Below are 20,186 nucleotides of genomic sequence, written 5' to 3' on the forward strand. Positions count from 1 at the left end.
AAATAAATATTTTGTATATTTACGCTCATATTTACATACAAAAATATAGTATTATTATAATGATCTTAGAGCTTAAAAATTATCTTAAATATGTTAATATTAATATTATAATATTGGCACGCGACTAACTTATGCTTTAAGATCGTTAACGCTGAAGTATTAAAGAGTAATTTAAAACTATTTAGTTTTAATTAATAAAATGAATTGAAGAAAGTAGTTTATCTTAAAATTTAAGTTTTAAACTATTAAATGGATTATGTATGAATCAATTAGTTATAGAATTTATGTTTTTAATATAGAACAAATTTTAATTCATGAGTATAAAGTAATGTTAATTTTACATTAGATTTTAGTGACAATAAAGAGCGTTACAATAAATATGCGATCCTAATCAATATTAAAAAAAGTAGGATTTTATTTTATATATATCTAATTTTTTAATGTAAAATTGTTCATCGTTTTATTATTATGCTCTAAATCATTCTTATAATTTTAGAGGCTGGTCTGAATTATTTTTTACATAATCTATTATGTATTTTTCAGTGCTAATTCCAAAAAAGATTCAAACTTGCCGGGCAATAAGTGTTAATAGAGTAATCCTTTTTTTAGTAACATTTAGATGAAAAAAAAACATTTTTGCGTATATCATAATAAGCCATTTTTATATATATTTATTTTAAGATTACATATACAATAATATCATAACTAATAATATCACTAATTTACTAATAAAACTCACTCGTAATTCACTGTCAGCAATTTACTGTCAGCAGTTTAATCGCATACAATTTATAGCGTATAATATTTCACTGTCTAGAAGCATTGAGATATGCTTATATAAACACACTTATTTATTAATTGATTGCCGGTGTGACAAGTATAAAAAAATATTTTTTTAAATTAAAAAAAAATAAATTTTATGCTGCTCTAAAATGTCATAAAACGCAATTTGGCAGTTGCGAAACGGCTATTTGCTCAAACCTCAACCTTACTTGAACGAATTAATCTAGTAAAAATTACAAACTATTATTATTTTGCGAATTTTCATTAGGTTAGGTTTGGGTTTGAACAGCAAATGGACGTTTCACAACTGTTACGGTGATGGTATATTATAAATATAATTTAACTAGTCAAGGCAATTAATATGTATCAAACACTTAATTTTTAATTTAATAAGTCAATATCAGTGAAACTGGTTTTATTTATTGCGCTTATAGTAAAAATAATATCTATTAAAATTTTTAATTTAAAATGATTAATACATTTATATAAATTGTATGTATTTCTTGGCGATAAAACATACTAGCGATCATTTATAGACTTTAAATTGTATATACTATCAATTGATGCGGCGGAAAGTTGCAAGGGATTAATTGCTGGCGGTGAATTGCAAGCGATACATTTTCCGGACCCTGTATTTAAATAAGATAAAAAATATATAAATGTACATTTTAAAAAATAAAATTTAAAAATACTTAAATTAAAAATAAAAAAAACCAAAAGCGTTATTTTAAATATAATATTATATTAACATTAAAATAGCCATGACACTTTCTGGCCAAGAGATTTCTGAGAAGTATGAAGCTACTTTATTTTTTAGCCAATTTTTCTCTTAGCTTTAACGATATGTTCCTATTTATGTCTTATTAAATAATTTGACAAATAAAATTCATTCAGTGTATGGGTTTCGTTACGTGTCTTATCTTTACGATAAAATGTAGCGCTATAAGCCGGATATAAAAAATTAATTAAATAAATGTTTTGATTATATTTCTGAGTATTAATTAAATTGCTTTTAAGATAAGGATACTGACTTCAACGATTTTATTTATAAATCATAGGTGCTTATATTATTGTAATTCAAGTAATTTAATAATATTAAATGTAATAAAAAAAAATATAAATGCATATGCAAATACACTTATAATATTGTTGAATAATTTATATTGCTTAGTCTGATAATATAAATATGGATAGATCTAGTATTTAAAGTGAAGTATTCAATTTTAATTACATCATATGATGTTTATTATAAATTACGTAGGTAGGTATATCATAAAAATTTAATAAAAATTAAATACATTTATTCTAAGTACTTTTTGATTAACCCTGTTGATTTAATTTATATTGTTTATTATAATATATTTATTTTAATTAGAATTAATACATTACAAAATTTTAAATTGTCATAAAATATAAATATTTGGTATATAAAAGCATAGTTGTTTTTTTTAATTTGATTAGATTTTTGGGATTATATTTGCAGAAATTAATTTTTTATAAAATATATGTATACTTTTTTATAACTTTTAAAGTCACATATTAAATAATTATTAGCAAATTGATAATAAAACAGACTATTTTTACTTTATTTATTGCATTTAAGCATACCGTTATTATTGAAAAGTTTTTTGGTTCACCCTGACAACAATCTTCGATAACTTCTCCCGACATTTGGAGAAGCCTCTCTCATCGGTGAAATCCTTGCAGAAGCCATGAACTCAGGACACTTTTCAATATCTGGAAGTCTTCCATTTTTGCACCTGTGCTCCCAACCAGGCCAACTTTTGAATCCTTCAGTGGTGAAGATCTTCCTGGCGCATTCACAATCGTCGGTGATATCGTCGTCGATTAGAGCTGAAAATAAATATGCTTCTTGTTAGATAAGTCCAATTTGCTTCCAAAGGGTGGTATAATGAGGTTTTTGGTCTGTCGCTTCGCTATAACATTATTATCGAGTAAGGTAGTGTTGTGGCGTTGGAGGCTTCTAAGGAATTCGCACCACGTACTAGCATGTTAGTATGCAAGCGAGAGAAATAGGCTATAGTGAGCAACAGCTGTTTTCGCAACGACTATTGCATCTTGATCGTCGTCGTTCTGGGTTTGATTGTTTTCTTGGAACGATCTCTTTTTATATTTTCAAAGTGATGGTGTATGAACTAACGACAAATAGTATATTAAAAATCAGTTGGCAGCTGAATCATTTAAAATATGCGATTAAATAATACAATACAGTACAAAAAATAAAACAGTCTAAAAATTATTTATAAATTAATAGTATCTATGAATCATGGAAAATTATTAGACAATTTAAAAAAATGAGTACAAACTTTAAAATCAATACTATCTTAATTAATGGAAGTAAACTTGCATTCACATTTTTCTAAGTAACTATAAAAAATATAATTCTAAACCCTTAAATTCGTATTATATTCTAAAAATGTATTGCTTCGTATATGGTAACATTCCAAATGAATAATTTATGTTTATGTACTAAATCAAGAAAAAACAGTGTCGGCAGATTTGTATAATGAGCTTGATTGAGTGTAGAATTAGGTAAAAAGAAACCAGTTGTAAGAAACAGACAAAAAAAAATACTCTCAAACACGACAACGCCTTAATTACATAAGGATTAAATTACTCATACTCACTAGACTTAACCTTTTTCGATTACCACTTGATTTGTAAAATAAATTAATTTTTAAAAGAAGAGAAGAACAGTAAAAAGTTTGTACACCAAAAGAGAACTGGTGATTTATTAGAGGAGTTGGAAAAATTAAAGAAAAAGTATTGAAAGTCTTTGTTTTATATTGATAATCAATTATTGACCATAGATTGATAATATAATTTTTTTCAATTATTATATAGCAATATATATATGTTAAATAAATTTGATAAACAATGGTGATAGAAAAATATATTAAAAAAGTATTGTTTATGTATTTTAATAAAATTTAAATAATAATATTTTTCCTTAAGTATTTAATAAAAAACTAAAAAATAAATCGGGGAGTATTGTAAATTATATATATTCTGCAGAAATAAAAACTAACATTTTATTGGAATTAAGAAACGTATAAGATCTACATATGTTCATAGTATTCTACCGTTTGGATGTTTTGGGCCGCATCGCTCAACAAAAATATGCCAAGGGCCACATGTAGAATTTAAAACCTTTTTTTTACTACATTGTAACTCATATTACCAATGGATCGTTCGCAATTTTATTTTTTACAGGAAAAGCAATAACATTGTATTATTAATGTAAAATCTGAGCTTTTTATTTAATATATATTTTATTAAAGGACGTAGCGATATAATGGGTATTTTAAAGATATACGTCTAAAATTTTTGTTTTTAGTTTACTTTTTGTATGTAATATACGAAAAAATAGAGGTATTCTCAGAAAAGAACGTCATAAAGAGTGCATGGTATTTTTTATGACATAGTTATATCCAATAAAGACGCTTAAATAAATAATTCTTATCACTGCTTATCTGATTACAAATCTGAAAGTTCGTGTCGATGTCAATTAGTAATAAAGTAGCAAATATACAGTAATGCAATTTATATTTCTAAAATTTTGAAATCTGCTGCCGAAGTCATGTGATAAAATAGTAATTAGGACAGTGCTTTAAAGTGAACTGTTCTTATCATATGTTCTTATCAAATGTATATGTTCTTTTAAACATTCAATTCATTAATTAATTTTTATCTTGAAATGTATGTTTGCTCATTTAAATAAGCAGTTATATCAACTTGAAATATAAATCAAACATTTTTGAATTTAAGAACAGGTTTTTCCTTTAAACTTATGACTTAACCACATATAAACTGTAGTGAAGTACATAGTATCTCCATAGTTAGTTTTTAGAGTATTTAGAAACTTGAAATTAACGGTGACTTAATTCTTTACATTTATTTTTAATGACAACGTTTATAATTAAGTAGTTTCTAAAATCGATTTTTTAAAGTGTAAAATGTAATGATACTAATATTTTTGCATCTTCATCAGATTCGCTGGTCTTTCCTATATCTAACCGTCAATAATTAAATCAAAGTAATGATGGATACTTATAGTCCATTTATTGTAAAATTTTTCCCTTTGGGTATTTCGGTAGTGTAATTTTTTTGATTAAGTCTAAATGTTTCTGGTGTTTTTGTTGCAATTTTTTATATATTTTTTTGCATTTTTAGTTCATCTAATCTTCTTAGGCTTTTTGAATTTTCATAGCAATTTTTTTTATATTACAGTAAATATTATTGTATTGTATTTGATTCATGTTTCAGAATTTCCTACAATCGTTCATTAGTTCTAATATTTGCTCAGTCATTTATTCTTTCATTTTGACTCTTTTCTTAGTATCGAAAATCTTTTTTCCCACTTGAATCATTGTCGTTCTCATATTTTTCTATTTCATATTTATTTTTTCTTTATTTGTTGGTCATTGCAATATTGTTTTATATTTTGATTTAATTCAGTTGAAAATTCAAGAATAATTTTTTCGTGCTTTAGAAGTTGTAAATATAATTTTGTATGATTTTTATATAATTTTTATATTAGCAACAGAACTGCATCTGTACCGGTAAAGGTTTTTGCTGATCTAGTACTGTTTTTAAGTCTCATATTATTAATAACAAAATAAATTTGGTTACGTATTATGTTAACCTTGCAATTTAACTAAAATTTCTATGTATTTTATGGTAATATGACCAAATCTTTTTCTTGAAAAAATTAAATTAGCCGCTCCCCTTTTATTTTGATCACCTTTTTCAAAGCGTACTGTTATTTCCTACTTTTTTTATTGAAATCATGGTATATTTTATTAATTCTTTTTAATTGTTAAACTTTCCCATTGAACTTATTAGCTTTAAAAGCATATACTTGTATTAAATTGACATTAATCGGATCTCCCATTAGTGGTATCATAATGCGTTCAGATTATGTTATAAAATTTCTAACATATCTGTTGAAATTTTCTCTAAAAATAATAGCAACACCATTTTAATTTTTATTTGCGTGCTCTAAATAATATAATGTATATCTATTAGTCTTAGAATATTCTGAAGCAGACCATCTTGATCCTTTAATAATTTAATTGTTAGTAAACACGACTTGCTTTGAAAATTTAATAAAAAGTCATTTTGCGAAATTGTTTTTGTTGTGAAGCAAGATTTTTCTAGATCTTTATTTTTCTGTTTATATCATAGGTTTGAAAAGAAAATGGATATGATGCATTAAAAAAATAAGTTTTTCTGCATATCATATTGCTTTGATTTTTTTACCAGAAAGTTAGCCTTTTTTATGAAACACTCTTTCTTTGTCTATTGTTATTTTTAATTTAAACAGTGATATTAAGAGATTCAGTAAGTCTTAAAAGTAATACATGTAAAAAAAAATTGTTATTAAAAAATTACTGGAAACGTGGGCCGCATAAAAGAATGTTGTGGGTTTGACACACCACCTTTTCTTTATGTATGGTTTGATTTTTTTGTATATATTTTACATTTAGCAAATAATTAATATGTAACTAGAATTATATTATAATATTAAATATAGACAATTCTAGAAAGTGTTCAATAATTCAGCTAAAGTATATATTATAAATATATAACATCTTTTAAATTTGCTTTTAAAATTAATAACAACGTGCTTCATCGCACAAAAGTGATAACTGATTTAAGTGTACTACAGATTTTATGATCATATAGAAAACAGATGCAATAAGCCTCAAATGTCAATTGAGCTGTTTTTCTATGCACATGTATTAAAATAAATACATAAATTAAATTGCACGTCTTATGTAAAGTGGACATTTAATCCTCATATACTACTTAAAGCCTGCAAAGCGGTTAACATTAAGACTGGTAAAATACGACAGCATTATTTGAACGAAGTACACACATGTATTGTTGTACTTCGTTCAAATAATGCTATATAATGCAATATATTTTTTAACTTTAAATAAAAGGTAACTGTAACATATTCTTGACTATATACATATGTTAATATTTCTATCTGTCATGTTATATTGGGAATAACTATTCAAATCGTGATTTTAATTGCAATTTAATACCTTCGCATGCAACGTTGCAGAATCCACCCTTGCGACCATTCTTGCAATATTTTCTGCTATTAATCTGAAATTTGCATCGGTGAACGTATATATTTTTATTCGCAAAATATAATGGCATGCAAAATGTCAACTGACCTGAAAAATTCCATAATTGAAACTGCCGTTCGATTTCGAAGTTACAAGAGACGTGTTCTTTTTGCTTTCCTGCTCAGCCAGGCATACCCCTAAAATAAAATAAAAACAGAAATGTATTAAAACTTATTTAGATAATTTGAGTAGAGCTACTTAATACACTTATTTAGAAAATTTATGTAGAGCTACTTATTACACAATTAATTTAATTTTTAATATTTATATTTGTATTTTATAAAAATTGTTATATATAATACTAATTTTAACAGACAGTATGTTATTGTATATAACATAAATAAAAAAATATTTGTTGAAAAATATGGTAATATAAACATAAAAATTAGCTTAGCAGAGCCAAAAATAATACATGATATTTTAACTAATACAAATAAATATGTATTATTTCACTCGCGATTATATTAATGTATTTCACATAAGTCTGATTATTGATAATAATATTTTTATAATATTGAATATAGGGAAATATCAATACAATAAATTAATGTAAAAATAATTATGTAATTGTGAAATATTATTTACTAAGTAATATGTTAAGAGCAAGAGGTTCAAGGTCTTAACAATCATAAATAACAAATCACATGCGTGTGATCATAATCTGTTCTTATTAATAATAATATTGAATAATAATTAAAATTGTATAATATAAATATATTTCGAATGAATTTTGAAGCTTTAAATTATTAGCCAATAAGATAAATGTTAAGGCTAAGCTGTAAGGATATTTGTAAAGACTAAGAAAATCTAAATTATTGAAACCTGATCTGATTATTGCATATAAATATTTTTAAATATTAAATGATAATAAGATATGTATAATAATAGATGCAACTATGTAAAATGTTGGAACCATTTTGTAAGTATGATTGTTAAGACCAAGAAAATCAAGTTTACGGTCAGAATCTGTTCTAGTTAAAAATAATATTGAATAATAATAAAAAATGTATTTTTAAAACATTCACAACTTAGTTAAATGTTAAAATCGAGTTATAAGAATGATGATTAAGATCAAAAAAATCATCTGTACTACCAACATGCACGTAGTCAGAATCGACGCTATTATTTTTCGACTGCTTAACCTTCATCCGTCCCTCAAATCGACTGTACACTAAAGTCCCTCGGGTCTTTTTCGACCCAGGCAGAAATTTTTGACTTAAAAGAAACAAAATGCAAATTAATTAAATTAATTTTATTAGTAACGGTAATGTTGACTGTTTACGAATAATTAAGAGCGATTTATGGGTTAATTATTTATTTATTACATTTATTACATACATTATAGGAAAGTGCCTTACAAATAAATCTTTTACAATATTTACATTCTAATGCATGTTTATTGTCCGATTTTGGGCAAATGTGACATCTACCTTTTTTTTGAACACGTATCCTTGCTGTTGTACTTCTAAAGGAGATGTAGTTGTGCATTTTTGTTCTAATATAAATTGTTGTCTTTTATCAATAATTTGCCAACGGTTTCAATAAAAATTCTCCTTTGATAATTTTTTTTATATTTTAATCTGGATAAACTCATGTAAATATAATAAATGCTTTTGATATAGATGTATCTAATATATTGGCAAAAAAAGTAATTGGTCATCTATAGGTTTTTCTTCGAGTACTGTAATTGGCTATTTTTGTCTAAGGTATCAACTCCTCCTTTCGTTGCATTATAATCTAATATAATGTTAGGTTTATTTTCAGAACCACCTGACAATTCCTTCGTTATGTGAAGAGTGCTCTGAAGAACAACACATTTCATTTTTTTAGGAATGTATGACACTAAAGATGTATTCTTTGTAAATGCAAATTTTGAAGTAAAAATTGCTTTGCCTTTTACTTCGAGCAATACGGGTGAAATTGACGTTTTATTTTTTTGAATAGTGCCAATCATAGTATTTTTTTTTATAAGTAACATTTGACCTTGTTCATAAGAAGTGAAAAAGTTGTCAACTGTTACATTTCTCCCATCAAGTTGTTGACACAAATCTAAAACCACTCGCCTTCCTTGATTCCTTTCAGGTGCTTCACCAGCTATTTTTCCAGTGTATATATCTATATTCCAAACATAACTATTTTTGCTAGGACCCAACATTTAATCCCATATTTAGCGGCTTTTTTGGCATGTATTGTCAAAACGGAATTGTATGAAATCAATTGCTCATCGATTATTACATTTTCGCCCAGATTATAAAGGTATGGTAGTATTTCAACCCATTTATTCTAAAGTTCTCGAATTGGGGCTAATTTGTCAGTATTTCTTCTAGCAGCTCGTGTACTACGATCATCAAATCGAATGACTCGATATAATTTTGAATCGTTCTAGTGACATAGTAGCCCTGAATATATGTCGACCCTTTGTTTCGTGCTATAAATTTTCCAAATCCTCATTATTCAATTTATATATACCAGCTAACAACAAAAGTCCAATATATGCATCCAATTTGATAATATCAATATTTTGCAATCCTCTTTATACACGATTTCCTTCCAAAATGGAATTTTGAATAATAATAGTTTTTATAGAATTCGTAAACAATAATTGAAATGCAGAGTTCTGTTGATATGCAAGAAACAGCATACCTTGTGATTCCAGGGGTAGTTCTAATCATGTTTGATGATGATTGACGGCTATGTTGAAGGCTTTGATCGCCATTTAATACCTTTATCTTTAGAAAGATATGATGTAGATCCAGGAGGTACATCATCTATGTCACTATCAGAAGTTTCAGTCAATTCTTCAATATGATCTGACGTCTCTGAGCAGGTATCATTTCCCGATGAAAATTCAAGTAAATTATCTTCTATTATAATCACTTTAAAAGAGTATTTCTTAGAAGGTGATAAACAATAAACATCTGTTTGCGCAGGGAATTCCAATAATTTGACCTAAAATAGATTTGGGTCATTTTCGACCCGAGGGACTTAAGTGTTACTTTTTTTACAAGAGATAATCCAGGTAACATATTTATTTTTTCTTTTCAAAAATTAGTTTATTATCTCAACAAAATCAAAGTCACGAAATTACAGATATGTAGTATTAATATTTTAAGATATATTTGCAAAACAAAATCGCTTCGGGTCGAAAAAGACCCGAGGGACGGATGAAGGTTAATAAATATTTTAATGACACTTTTAACTCAAAAACTCATTTAGTAAGTACAACATAAATATTTACATAATACTTTAATTTATATATATAATAAATTTTTTTATTATTTAATATATAATATATTATATAAAGCTTAATATAAAAAACATAAAAATAAACAATGCAAAAATTACATTTTTTGGCTTGCGTTTTATTATTAATAATTTTATTAAAAAAACAGTAATTTGAATAAGTTAATTTATTAATTGAGTATTAGTAATGAACAATTTAAATATATAATTTTTTGATGACTTAGTTGCAGAAATAAGTAGCTATTTTATATTTTAAATTATGTATATTGCAAAAACAGATGGTCTATTTGCTTCTTTAAAGGTTTGTCTAAAAAAGTATGATAGGCTTATATGCTTTGAGTTAATGCCTATTTATGTTAAATTAAAGATATTTTTAAATTAAATATATTAAAATTAACCGTCAAAGTAATACATACATTTAAAATTTTAAGGTTAAGATAGTATACAATTTTTTATTTGCTGTTTCGTAACAAGCCACAAATGAGATAAGCAAAATAAATACGATTGCAATAAAATACATGTACCTATGTGATTCTTCATAACAAGCAATATTTATGTGTTCTTGAATGTACTTTGAACTATTATTAATATTAATAAATAAAAGTAAAATTCTTACAATTGCTCAGAAAGGTTCTTTCGTACTGATGTTTCAACAGCTCTTTGGTAAGTTGACATCTTGTGAAGATTCTACACTCAATAATTTGGTACAGGCACGAGGTTAAAACTAAGGTCATTAAGACCTTTCTGTTACTTTTTATTATCGACATTGTTCTTGGTTGACGGCAGATTTGACGAGTGAATATTTTAAAAATAGTTCTAAACGTCCAACTGCGTCATAGATGTAGCGTGGACTAAACTGTGACTTGCACTGCGACGAGGCCAAACATAACATTATCAATATCATAATTATTGTTTTTCAATTACGCTTATCAACTGTGAAAAATAGCATGATAACTTTAAATATAAAATATGTTTTACAAATTATGCCTAATGTAATTTTAATAATTTAAAAATTATACATTTTATAAATATGTTTTTTTATAAAATTATACATTATATAAAATAAAAAAAAATGTTTATAAATTATGTTTGCTGCTCTGCTTAATGGATGTTCTACTGAATTGTCGTTTATTCCAAGTCGGAAGCGAAGTGGTAGTTTTGAAGTGTTTCAGTGCAGCAGTGTTCTGGCTTAAATATACTTAAAAAAATATTGGACGCGCAATTGGAAAGGTTTCAGTCGTCTGCTTAATGGTAATACATTGGGAAGGAATTTGATAGTAAGAAACTACAAAATCAATTGTTGCCGTATTTTTTTAATCAAAAATAAAACCTATCGTTGATTAGATGAAAAAAAAAGATATCATTTTCCCCTTGAACCATCAAGATTACTCAAAAAGGAAAAAAAAATAGAAGGTCAGTTTAATATTTTTTATCTTTATAAATTGAACTTTAACTAATATTTCTTACATTGATTTTTATTTTTAATAATCGTTATTTGGACCCTAAACTTGCATTCAGTGAAGCTTACCTTGAACCGACACATAAAAAAACAACATTTATTACTGTACAAATTAGCTGTTGATATTTACAGCAAAGATTTATTAAAACATACTATTTCTAGCACATTTAATTTTTTAATTTCAATTAAATCTATAATAAATATAATTTAATTATCCGGTTTATGAAATTTCACTTAACCCAAGATTTCGCCCGAATTCGACAAAAATCACCCGACAACGAGATAAAAAGTTGTATCATTTCAATATACAAACTTTAAACTCGGCGTTTAGCCACTTTTGAATTAATCTAAATTAGCTTTTTGGAAAAGTTTCGCAAAGCGATTATGTAGCCGAAGATAAATTTCGCGAATCAACGCAAAGAGCCCCGACCCCAAATCTTATCAGCGATCCGAGTTAAAACAATTCCCTCAAAACAACCAATGAAATGAATTTGTCTCGCCAAATAATTTTATTAGTTCCGCATCAACAATTTTTTTTATTTTAAATTAAAAAATATTTTTAGAATCAGAATTATGACGCTTGTCTCATGAACCGGCGCGATTATGAGTGGGTTTTTCTGTACGATTCGTGTATTCACACGTTCGATTATGGTAACGGGTGCCATTGTTAAGTGTCATATGTATATTATATGAATATTAATGAAGTCGCACATTTGGCTGCAAAAAAATGTAACAAAGGCCATTGGAATATTGCGTACTTATAAACCAAATAAATATTGCTAGATTCGAAACATTATATTCTACTTTAGCAGTGAGTGAGTTTAATTATGATGAATTCCATGCCTTCCTAAATTCTTGGATATTGCTCATATAAACTGACAGCTACACGAGAGGCAGCTTATCTTCATGTCAAAAGTGTAACTGGTGTCTTAGTTAAATATAAAGCGCATTTTTACTTGCATTAATAATTTTATCATGGGTTTTAAACCTAAATATGCATAATTTATTTTTTAGTCCTATATATATATACATATAATATGTAATAATAAATGATAATTGTTAGCTGTAATATATTTTCTATTGACTGGTTTTATTAATACACTCCCTATTTGATCAGTAACTCAATAATTGTCTGATTTATAATACTTATAATTATTTTCCCACTTAAAAATAAATAATCCAATTTATTCGTGAGGTTTTTATCTGGCGATTCTGCCAGTTTTACACTTCCGTGGCCATAATGGACGAATTTTTATTTAACAATGCCCCCCAGTGAAAAATTGGCTCGGCGTAATGATGACACCGCAAATTACAACTCTCTGACAAAAAGTAAACAATGCTACAAAACTCTTTTTGTGCAGATCATTTTTCATGTGCATATTTAGCTTTAACTGCTGCAAACAACTGTCAAACTGTCATACGTTTTATTACATTTAAACTTAATTTTTAATGAAACTTATTTTTTAAGGTTCATAGCTTATGCTTATTTTAATAATAGCTTAACGAAACAGATATTTAAATATAAATTATTATATGTTGTGAAATTTATGATAAATATATATCGTTTTGCAGCGGTTGCTGTATTTTTAATTATTAGCGCATATTTAAAAATATTAATTCAAGTATGTTGCCGTGATTGGAGCACGCGGCCTCTGGGTTATTAGTCTAGACCTTACGTTCGACACCCTTCTGATCCTATAAATCAAAACTCCCAATTTACAGATAATATGTTTGACTAAATTATATAATATAAATAATTTATTTAGTAAAAATTATCAATATTCTCTGTAGATTATTACGTTTTAGTGTATTTGTCGTTATTATTATATATTTTTTGCCTGTGTATTTCTTAATAAAAACTTGATAAATCAGTTTGGATAATATTTATATTAAATAAGTGAAACTTTTATATGACATTCTCTATAAGCTAAAGTAGTTGTTGATTTCATGATTTTTATTACATAGTTTGATTAATTACACGTCATTATACATTATATTTTTTTTGACTAATGAAATACATTTTAAAGCAAATGATATTATAAATAAACTTTTTGGCTTAGTACATTTGTTCCTAAGGTAGTGAATAATGCCCTGTCCTATCCTGTCCTGTGATAAATTTAATCATAGTCGATAATTTGGTGTTACATTTATATTATGTGACACTTTATCTTATGTCATAATATTTAAAATAAATAATGTTTAAACAAAATGTTCACAAAAGGTTTGTTGCTAAAAGTAAACTAACAAATTTTATTTTTTTAAATAGTTTTACCATTATTTTTAAATTTAATTAAATTTAAAATGGTAATATATCTTTTCATATAACTTCATATTGCCAGAATGATTTATTCATTTTATGGTAACTAAGCTCTGAAAATATTTTTGATAAAGATAAAATAACATCTTAGCACACGAATTCATAAACGAAACATTTTCTGTTTAATTTTCTATCATCTAACAGATTTATGTAAGCGATATAAATTATAAAGAATTACATATGTATCGCCTTGAGAATAAAAAACGCATCAAGCCTTATCGGCCAACGGCAATTTATTTTAAAGGAAATCGCCATCCTTCTATATTTGGTCCTCCCATCGAAAAGAGGCGGAATATAAAATCCATATAATATAAATACTGGAACTCAGACATCGTGTCTGAGGACTTTCCATCAGACATTTCTTCTGAGGACTTTCCCTTCCACACTTCGTCTGACATATACTTGAACATCCACATCAGAGTTCAAGGCACTCGAACTTCAACCTCCGACTTAGAAAAGGCCGATTCTAATTCGGACTAGCAAAGATCGCAGGAACCGCTGTTTCTCTCTTCTCATCCACTGATCCAGAGCGACCTATTCTTGAGCAGCCTGCAGCCCATGGACGCACCCACGGACAACCCGACTTAACTGTTGCGAAACAAGGAATTTATATTTATCTTAATCGAATACAGATTCCATACTCTATAACAAGGACAAAAATGTATAATATGGTTCGATCTTGATTATGAACATAACAATAATTTATTAAATATTTTTTTATTCAAAATTGTGTTTGAGAACCACAGTGTTAGCACTGTTTGTTTCGACTAAAGCTTCATCAGGACGTGCGCCGTACATTTTAAAGCCAAGCGAACCATTTATCAAAAGTGACGCAAAAATAAACTGAAATCCGTTCACACGGCGCCAATTGTTTCGGTATAACCAGAAATTTTCGTTGTTTTTAGTTTTTTAATATATTTTTAGGCAAATACGCCATTTACAACGATACCATATTGTTATGTTGCTTGGTAAATCAACAGGATTTTAAAATTATACTTTTTTAAAACAATTTATTTTAATTTACTTTTCAAATAGTCGATTTTTAAATGAATATGATAAATTTTCTGTTTTTCACTTTGCATATTGATGTTTTTATTTTAAAATTTAAGCAAGCTTTTTCAAGGAGCACTTGAATATGACCTACATGCTCTTATAACGTTTATTGATGTAGAGATAGTTAATTACATAGTCACTAACCTCCTCTTAATTTAATTAAGAAAAATACCTATTTTATTAATAATATAAAATTAGACAATTTTTTGACAGATAATTTTTTCATCATTTTGTGAATAAGTTGCAAAATCTTCTTTCAACTTTTTCTGTACATCTTTGCTGGTTTATTAGCAATACCCCGTGATTTAATATTTTCCAGATGTTTTACTGCTTTTTTTCCTTGTTTAGAGACGATTTTTTAAAATTTAAATGAACTTGTTATGTCTCTACAAAGTTGTCATTTTCAGATTCTAAAACTTCATCATTTAAAATTACTCAGATACTCCCTTCTTATCCTAAAAGTACAAAAAAGGTTTTTAGATAACTTTTTATAATGACTTTTGGTATAATTCATTTTTGTGTTTCAGCGCCGTTCTTTTAGCAGCGTTGGGATACTCACTAAGTTATTCTTTCTCTAAAAATGGAATGTCGCTAAGCATTTTTTCAAGCTACTGAAGCGTGCTGTTGACAATAAAACTCTTCCTCGAAAAATTCTATTTTTGAGGTCCGAAAAGTCTTTTTCTATTTGATGCCTGAGCTGAATGGCTTACGGTTATTGCTATCCAGCTTCTAAACGCGCTAAAATTATGAGGTGCTGTTAATTTTTGTATTCGCCAGAGGAATGTGTTGCTCTCGTTTCCGCCATTTCAGTGTTGCTAGCATTCGCTTGTGGCCAAATAAATCAACCCCCACAGCTAATATTTGTGTTCATACAGTTTTTTAATAAAGTGATATTATATTTTTGTTATCTTTCATCAAATAAAATTAATAAAATAGCACAAACAACCCTTGTTTGTGTAGCGAGCGAGTTAAAAACACGATCCCGTCGGGTTAATTCGTCTCAGCGTTAACTAGCCGCCTTTGACGGGGCCGTTATAATTTACAACTCGCCCTTTTGATCGAAAACTAATTCAGTTTCGAGCCATTGCCCGATATTAACTTTTCGAATTTTCCGCCGTAATAAAATTTCCGGGCAATAAAACTTTAACACCAAACCGAACGAACCCCACCCGCATTCTCCGTTAACCTCTTCACGACCGTCGTTTCTCTTTGGAGCACAATGGAAAATGCACCGGGAGGAGCACGTACGTAGGTACCCCTCGATGCCACGATTGGGATCTGTTTGTATTGCATTCAAATTAGATCCAATTTGCCGCAAGACTATAATGCAATTAGATTGGCCGACAATGCGGCATAGTGCAATCTCAGAAGCTAAAGTATTCAACGCCTACATTGTTAGGTTCGTCGCCATAATTTATATAACCGCATGTGTATAGTACAATTGGCCCAGTCCCATAAATGCTTCGGGTTCCACAAAACTTGTAATTGAATATTGGGATCTCGTGGGATTTTAAATTAAGCATACTTTGCACTACCTCCCTATTGTTTTTCAATAAAACTGTACCGTAAAATCAACACGTAAGTAGCAAAACATGAAAAAATAAAATAAAAGGAGTACGACAAGGCAATGTAATATCGCCGTTTTAATTTATTATTGTTTCAGAAATTAAAAAAAATATTAGGTTTATTAAAGCCATTGGTTACAATCTTCTTTAAAATCGAAATTAGCGAATTTCAGTTGTCCCGTTAGATACTTTTATATCATTTTTCAGTTTGATAATAACAACTGATAATAATACTGGTATGGAGTTTTTAAGGTTGGTTTAAAACATATTATTATGGCTTCATTTTGGATAACTTTAAGTTTATTAAAATAAATTGGGACAAGCATTAGTTATAACAGTTTATGCACAAATATTTTAATTCTTATAATTAACCGCAATGGCGCAAAGCGATATTGACCGAAGCTCAGTTATATGTTTGTTGAATTTAAGTCTGGAAGTGTATACCTAGGTATTTAACGCTTGTTCTCCATTTAATGTTATGCCCTTGTTCACACTTAATGGGCAAAGGCAAGGGTTGCCTACGTTTTGTAAACAATCTAGCGTCTGTTTTGTTTTGATTAATTTTATTTATCCTTTTCATAAGTTTTCAAGGTTTTTTTTATAGTTCAACTAAAATATGTTTAGGACCATGAGAACTGGTGATTACAGTGTCGTCGGCGTACATTGATCAAAAGAGTATCAAAAGATTTTTATTTAACTAGTAATAACATCCTAGAACTATTTTTGATTAAAATTGGCGGATATGAGTATTGTCAGCTTTTTAGAAAATTGTTTTAATTTTATTAATCGCAATAATATGATTTTATCAAATAATTTGCTAAGCGTTGGCAGAAATCTAAACATGTTATTTTTCTAGTTGTATTCATTTTTTATCAAAGATTTTGTCACCGTTTTGTTGAAAGATTAGATTCATCATATTTTTTTATTAACCATCTTTAAATAATAATGCATAATAGATAATATAAAAATAAGGTAAAAGGTTTATTATGATATAAAAAATTGTATAGGCAGTGAGACGACAAACAATGAGAAGTGTAATTTGCTGTGACGGACCGTAAACTTTTAAGATCTATAAAAAGTGAAACAAATGTTTTACGTTTCGCCATTACAATGCTTAAATGTTTTGTAAAATGAAATTGAGGGATTTATTTTAATGAACTTTATTCAACGTTGTTATTTTATAATATAAACATAAATTATATAGATTAGGCTCATTATCATTTAAGCCAAATATGTAACTATTTTTACTTAATTGTTACATATTACACAGTTACTTAATATTCTTTGCTTCAAACAATTAGTTGTATTAAAATCTGAAATACGTATTAAAGTTAGTAAATATAAAATGTTTAATTTATTTTTTCCATATAAAAGTCAGCGACTCACAGGTGTTTTGTTGACTATTTTTTTTACAAATTATTTTTTTAAAACAAGTTTACGAATTATTGTATACATATTTTTATTAAATTATCAAAGATAATTGTACTTGCTTTATTAATCAGTTAATCAAGTATTTTATATTTATTGCTAGGAAAAGATACGGACCCGTGAAAAGAAATAAAAAGTAACTTATTAAAAAATCGCTGGAGTGTTAAAGTGTTTAATTTCTAATTATTTTTACTAAGCAAATAGTACCCGCTTGTTCCTCCCTTATTATACAGTACACTTTATATTATAGAAACATCCGTACAAATACAAATTGTATAAACACGAATCGCACTGACAATGTGATTAAATTAAAATAACAAACATTTGCTTTGATGCAAATCACATTGTATAATTGCGATTTCGCTATAAATAATTTAACTACTATCCGCGAATAGCGTGAAACCAGAGATGTATATTTTCTGTTTAAAATAAATTGGTTTTATATGCAAATTTTAAATGAAATGTGTCCAAACTGTTTAAGTAATATCTTATTATTTAATAAGAAACAGATTTATAAAAAAAATCCTTAAGATAGTAAATAAAATATTGTATTGCTCCATAACTAAGAAATATATATATTTATCAGAAAATGCATACCTAATAGGCTGTATATAAAATATATAAAAAATCTTCACATGATCGTGGTATTATGCCTAAAAATATTTTACCATTAAATTCTGGCAAGGGGGCAAAAATAATGGTCGCCAAATATTTATGTGGCATCATCACGAGCAACGTCACATGTATTATATTATGTGTGCGCTTTTCAGGAATATAATATTTTACACTAATTGAATCCAGGCGATAAATCCATTGCACAGTTTCCTTTCTGGAGTAAAGAGAGAGAGATCCGCCGCTGCGATATTATTCTGATTTTGACCGATTTATGTGATTCATTCGACATTATACGATCTTCGGATTTCTGGCGGACTCATCAAATATTTATGAAATGAAATATGTCGAATACGGCGGCAAACAATGGCGCTTTTAAAAGTCGATCATAATAAATTATTCGGAATCATGCGGATCCGCGGCGAGAAAATGTGCGTACTCTCAAGATGGGATAGCGAGATTTTGGAGATTTGTGGATCAAGAAGGAGAAGCTACTTTTATACGTATCTTTTATCGTGTTAAATATAAGGATTGCTGCGATTAGAAAGTGTATATATTTCTGTTCAATTTTTTTATAAATTCAATGATCGATTAATTATGATACATAATAATAATAAAAATGGATATTTTTTAATCTAAAATCATGGAAAGAACAGTCAAAATTACAATTCATTGAATTCATCCTATTATAGCATTACTCAACCACATACGTTGCGGATTTGGATTCGCGATCATTATCGCTAATGTTACTTTTCGCTAATTGCACCAGCATACTCGTCAACCATAAAATTGGGTTCGACGGTTCGGTTCAGCATAAACACAGCGATGGCAAACCTTTGACCCTTCTGGCGATTTTGAGGTACAAGAATTATTATTCAAAGAATATTAGGATCATATAATTTAGAAAAAAAATATTTATTACATAGGAAATTGCAAACCGTCACACATTTTAATTAACTTAAAAAAAATAATAAAATCTTGCTATAACATAAAAAAATTCTGAGTGACAATAAAATATTTATTTTAATCATATTTGATAATTTTAGCTTAACAGAACTTCAAAAAATTATTTTAGGTAAATGTCAGTTGCGTGGTTATTATTGTATCCTGACCTGAAGGTTATGGTATTTATTTTTGAATAAAGCAAAACTAATTTGTTATAAAAATTTTAAGTCACGGTTTATATATTTATTGTTTTATAGCCTTGTCTGTTTTTTAATAATCCATTCGTCTCGGAAAGTCAAGTTGAACTCTGAATTTCAGACGCCATAGCCTTACCAGAGTTGACGTGAAGAGGGAAGCGGCTGACAATCAGATTTTTTTGTAAAACGTTTATAGTAAATTTCACAAGCATATATGTTACTGGTTAATAACCATTTTTATGCTTACAATTTTGTTATATGCCACAATAAAATAAAAATAAAACGTTAGTGGTTAGTTATAAGACAAAAAATACTAAAAGAACTTTTTGTAATATGAGTGGGAGAAAATAATTATATTAAAAAAATAGATCAAGTACGAATTTAGATACATTTAACTGAATATATGTATAAAACAATTGATAT

At 27.4% G+C, this 20,186-nt stretch overlaps 2 protein-coding genes across 4 annotated transcripts in view; one reads left to right on the forward strand and one right to left on the reverse strand.

Annotated features, from left to right (window-relative positions):
• Lrt (Leucine-rich tendon-specific protein) overlaps positions 1–20,186 on the forward strand; it is a 160,840-nt gene that overhangs the window by 104,940 nt on the left and 35,714 nt on the right. The gene's annotated exons all lie outside the window — the stretch shown is intronic.
• On the reverse strand, positions 1,282–11,059 carry LOC148232832 (lysozyme-like). Of its 2 annotated transcripts, XM_088190382.1 has the most exons (5): positions 10,804–11,059; positions 6,993–7,081; positions 6,858–6,921; positions 2,392–2,637; positions 1,282–1,412 (listed from the first exon to the last, which is right to left on the reverse strand). In XM_088190382.1, the coding sequence occupies exons 1-4, from the start codon at positions 10,952–10,954 to the stop codon at positions 2,417–2,419; spliced, it is 525 nt and encodes a 174-aa protein (XP_088046508.1). In that variant the 5' UTR covers positions 10,955–11,059; the 3' UTR covers positions 1,282–1,412; positions 2,392–2,416. The 2 variants fall into 2 exon arrangements, with proteins under 2 accessions (XP_088046508.1, XP_088046507.1); XM_088190381.1 differs by lacking the exon at positions 1,282–1,412 and having other exon boundaries at positions 2,356–2,637.

Source organism: Plectrocnemia conspersa, unplaced genomic scaffold (genome assembly GCF_051122295.1).
Source record: "Plectrocnemia conspersa isolate PC_06_02 unplaced genomic scaffold, ASM5112229v1 ptg000008l, whole genome shotgun sequence".
NCBI classification, from domain to species: Eukaryota; Metazoa; Arthropoda; class Insecta; order Trichoptera; family Polycentropodidae; genus Plectrocnemia; species Plectrocnemia conspersa.

Coding starts and splice junctions, on each gene's coding strand:
- LOC148232832 (XM_088190382.1), bottom strand. CDS start 10,954: ATGTCGATAATAAAAAGTAACAGAAAGGTCTTAATGACCTTAGTTTTA. Junction 6,922..6,992: donor TCAATTATGGAATTTTTCAG/GTCAGTTGACAT, acceptor TGCAAATTTCAG/ATTAATAGCAGAAAATATTG. Junction 2,638..6,857: donor CTGCAACGTTGCATGCGAAG/GTATTAAATTGC, acceptor ATTTATTTTCAG/CTCTAATCGACGACGATATC.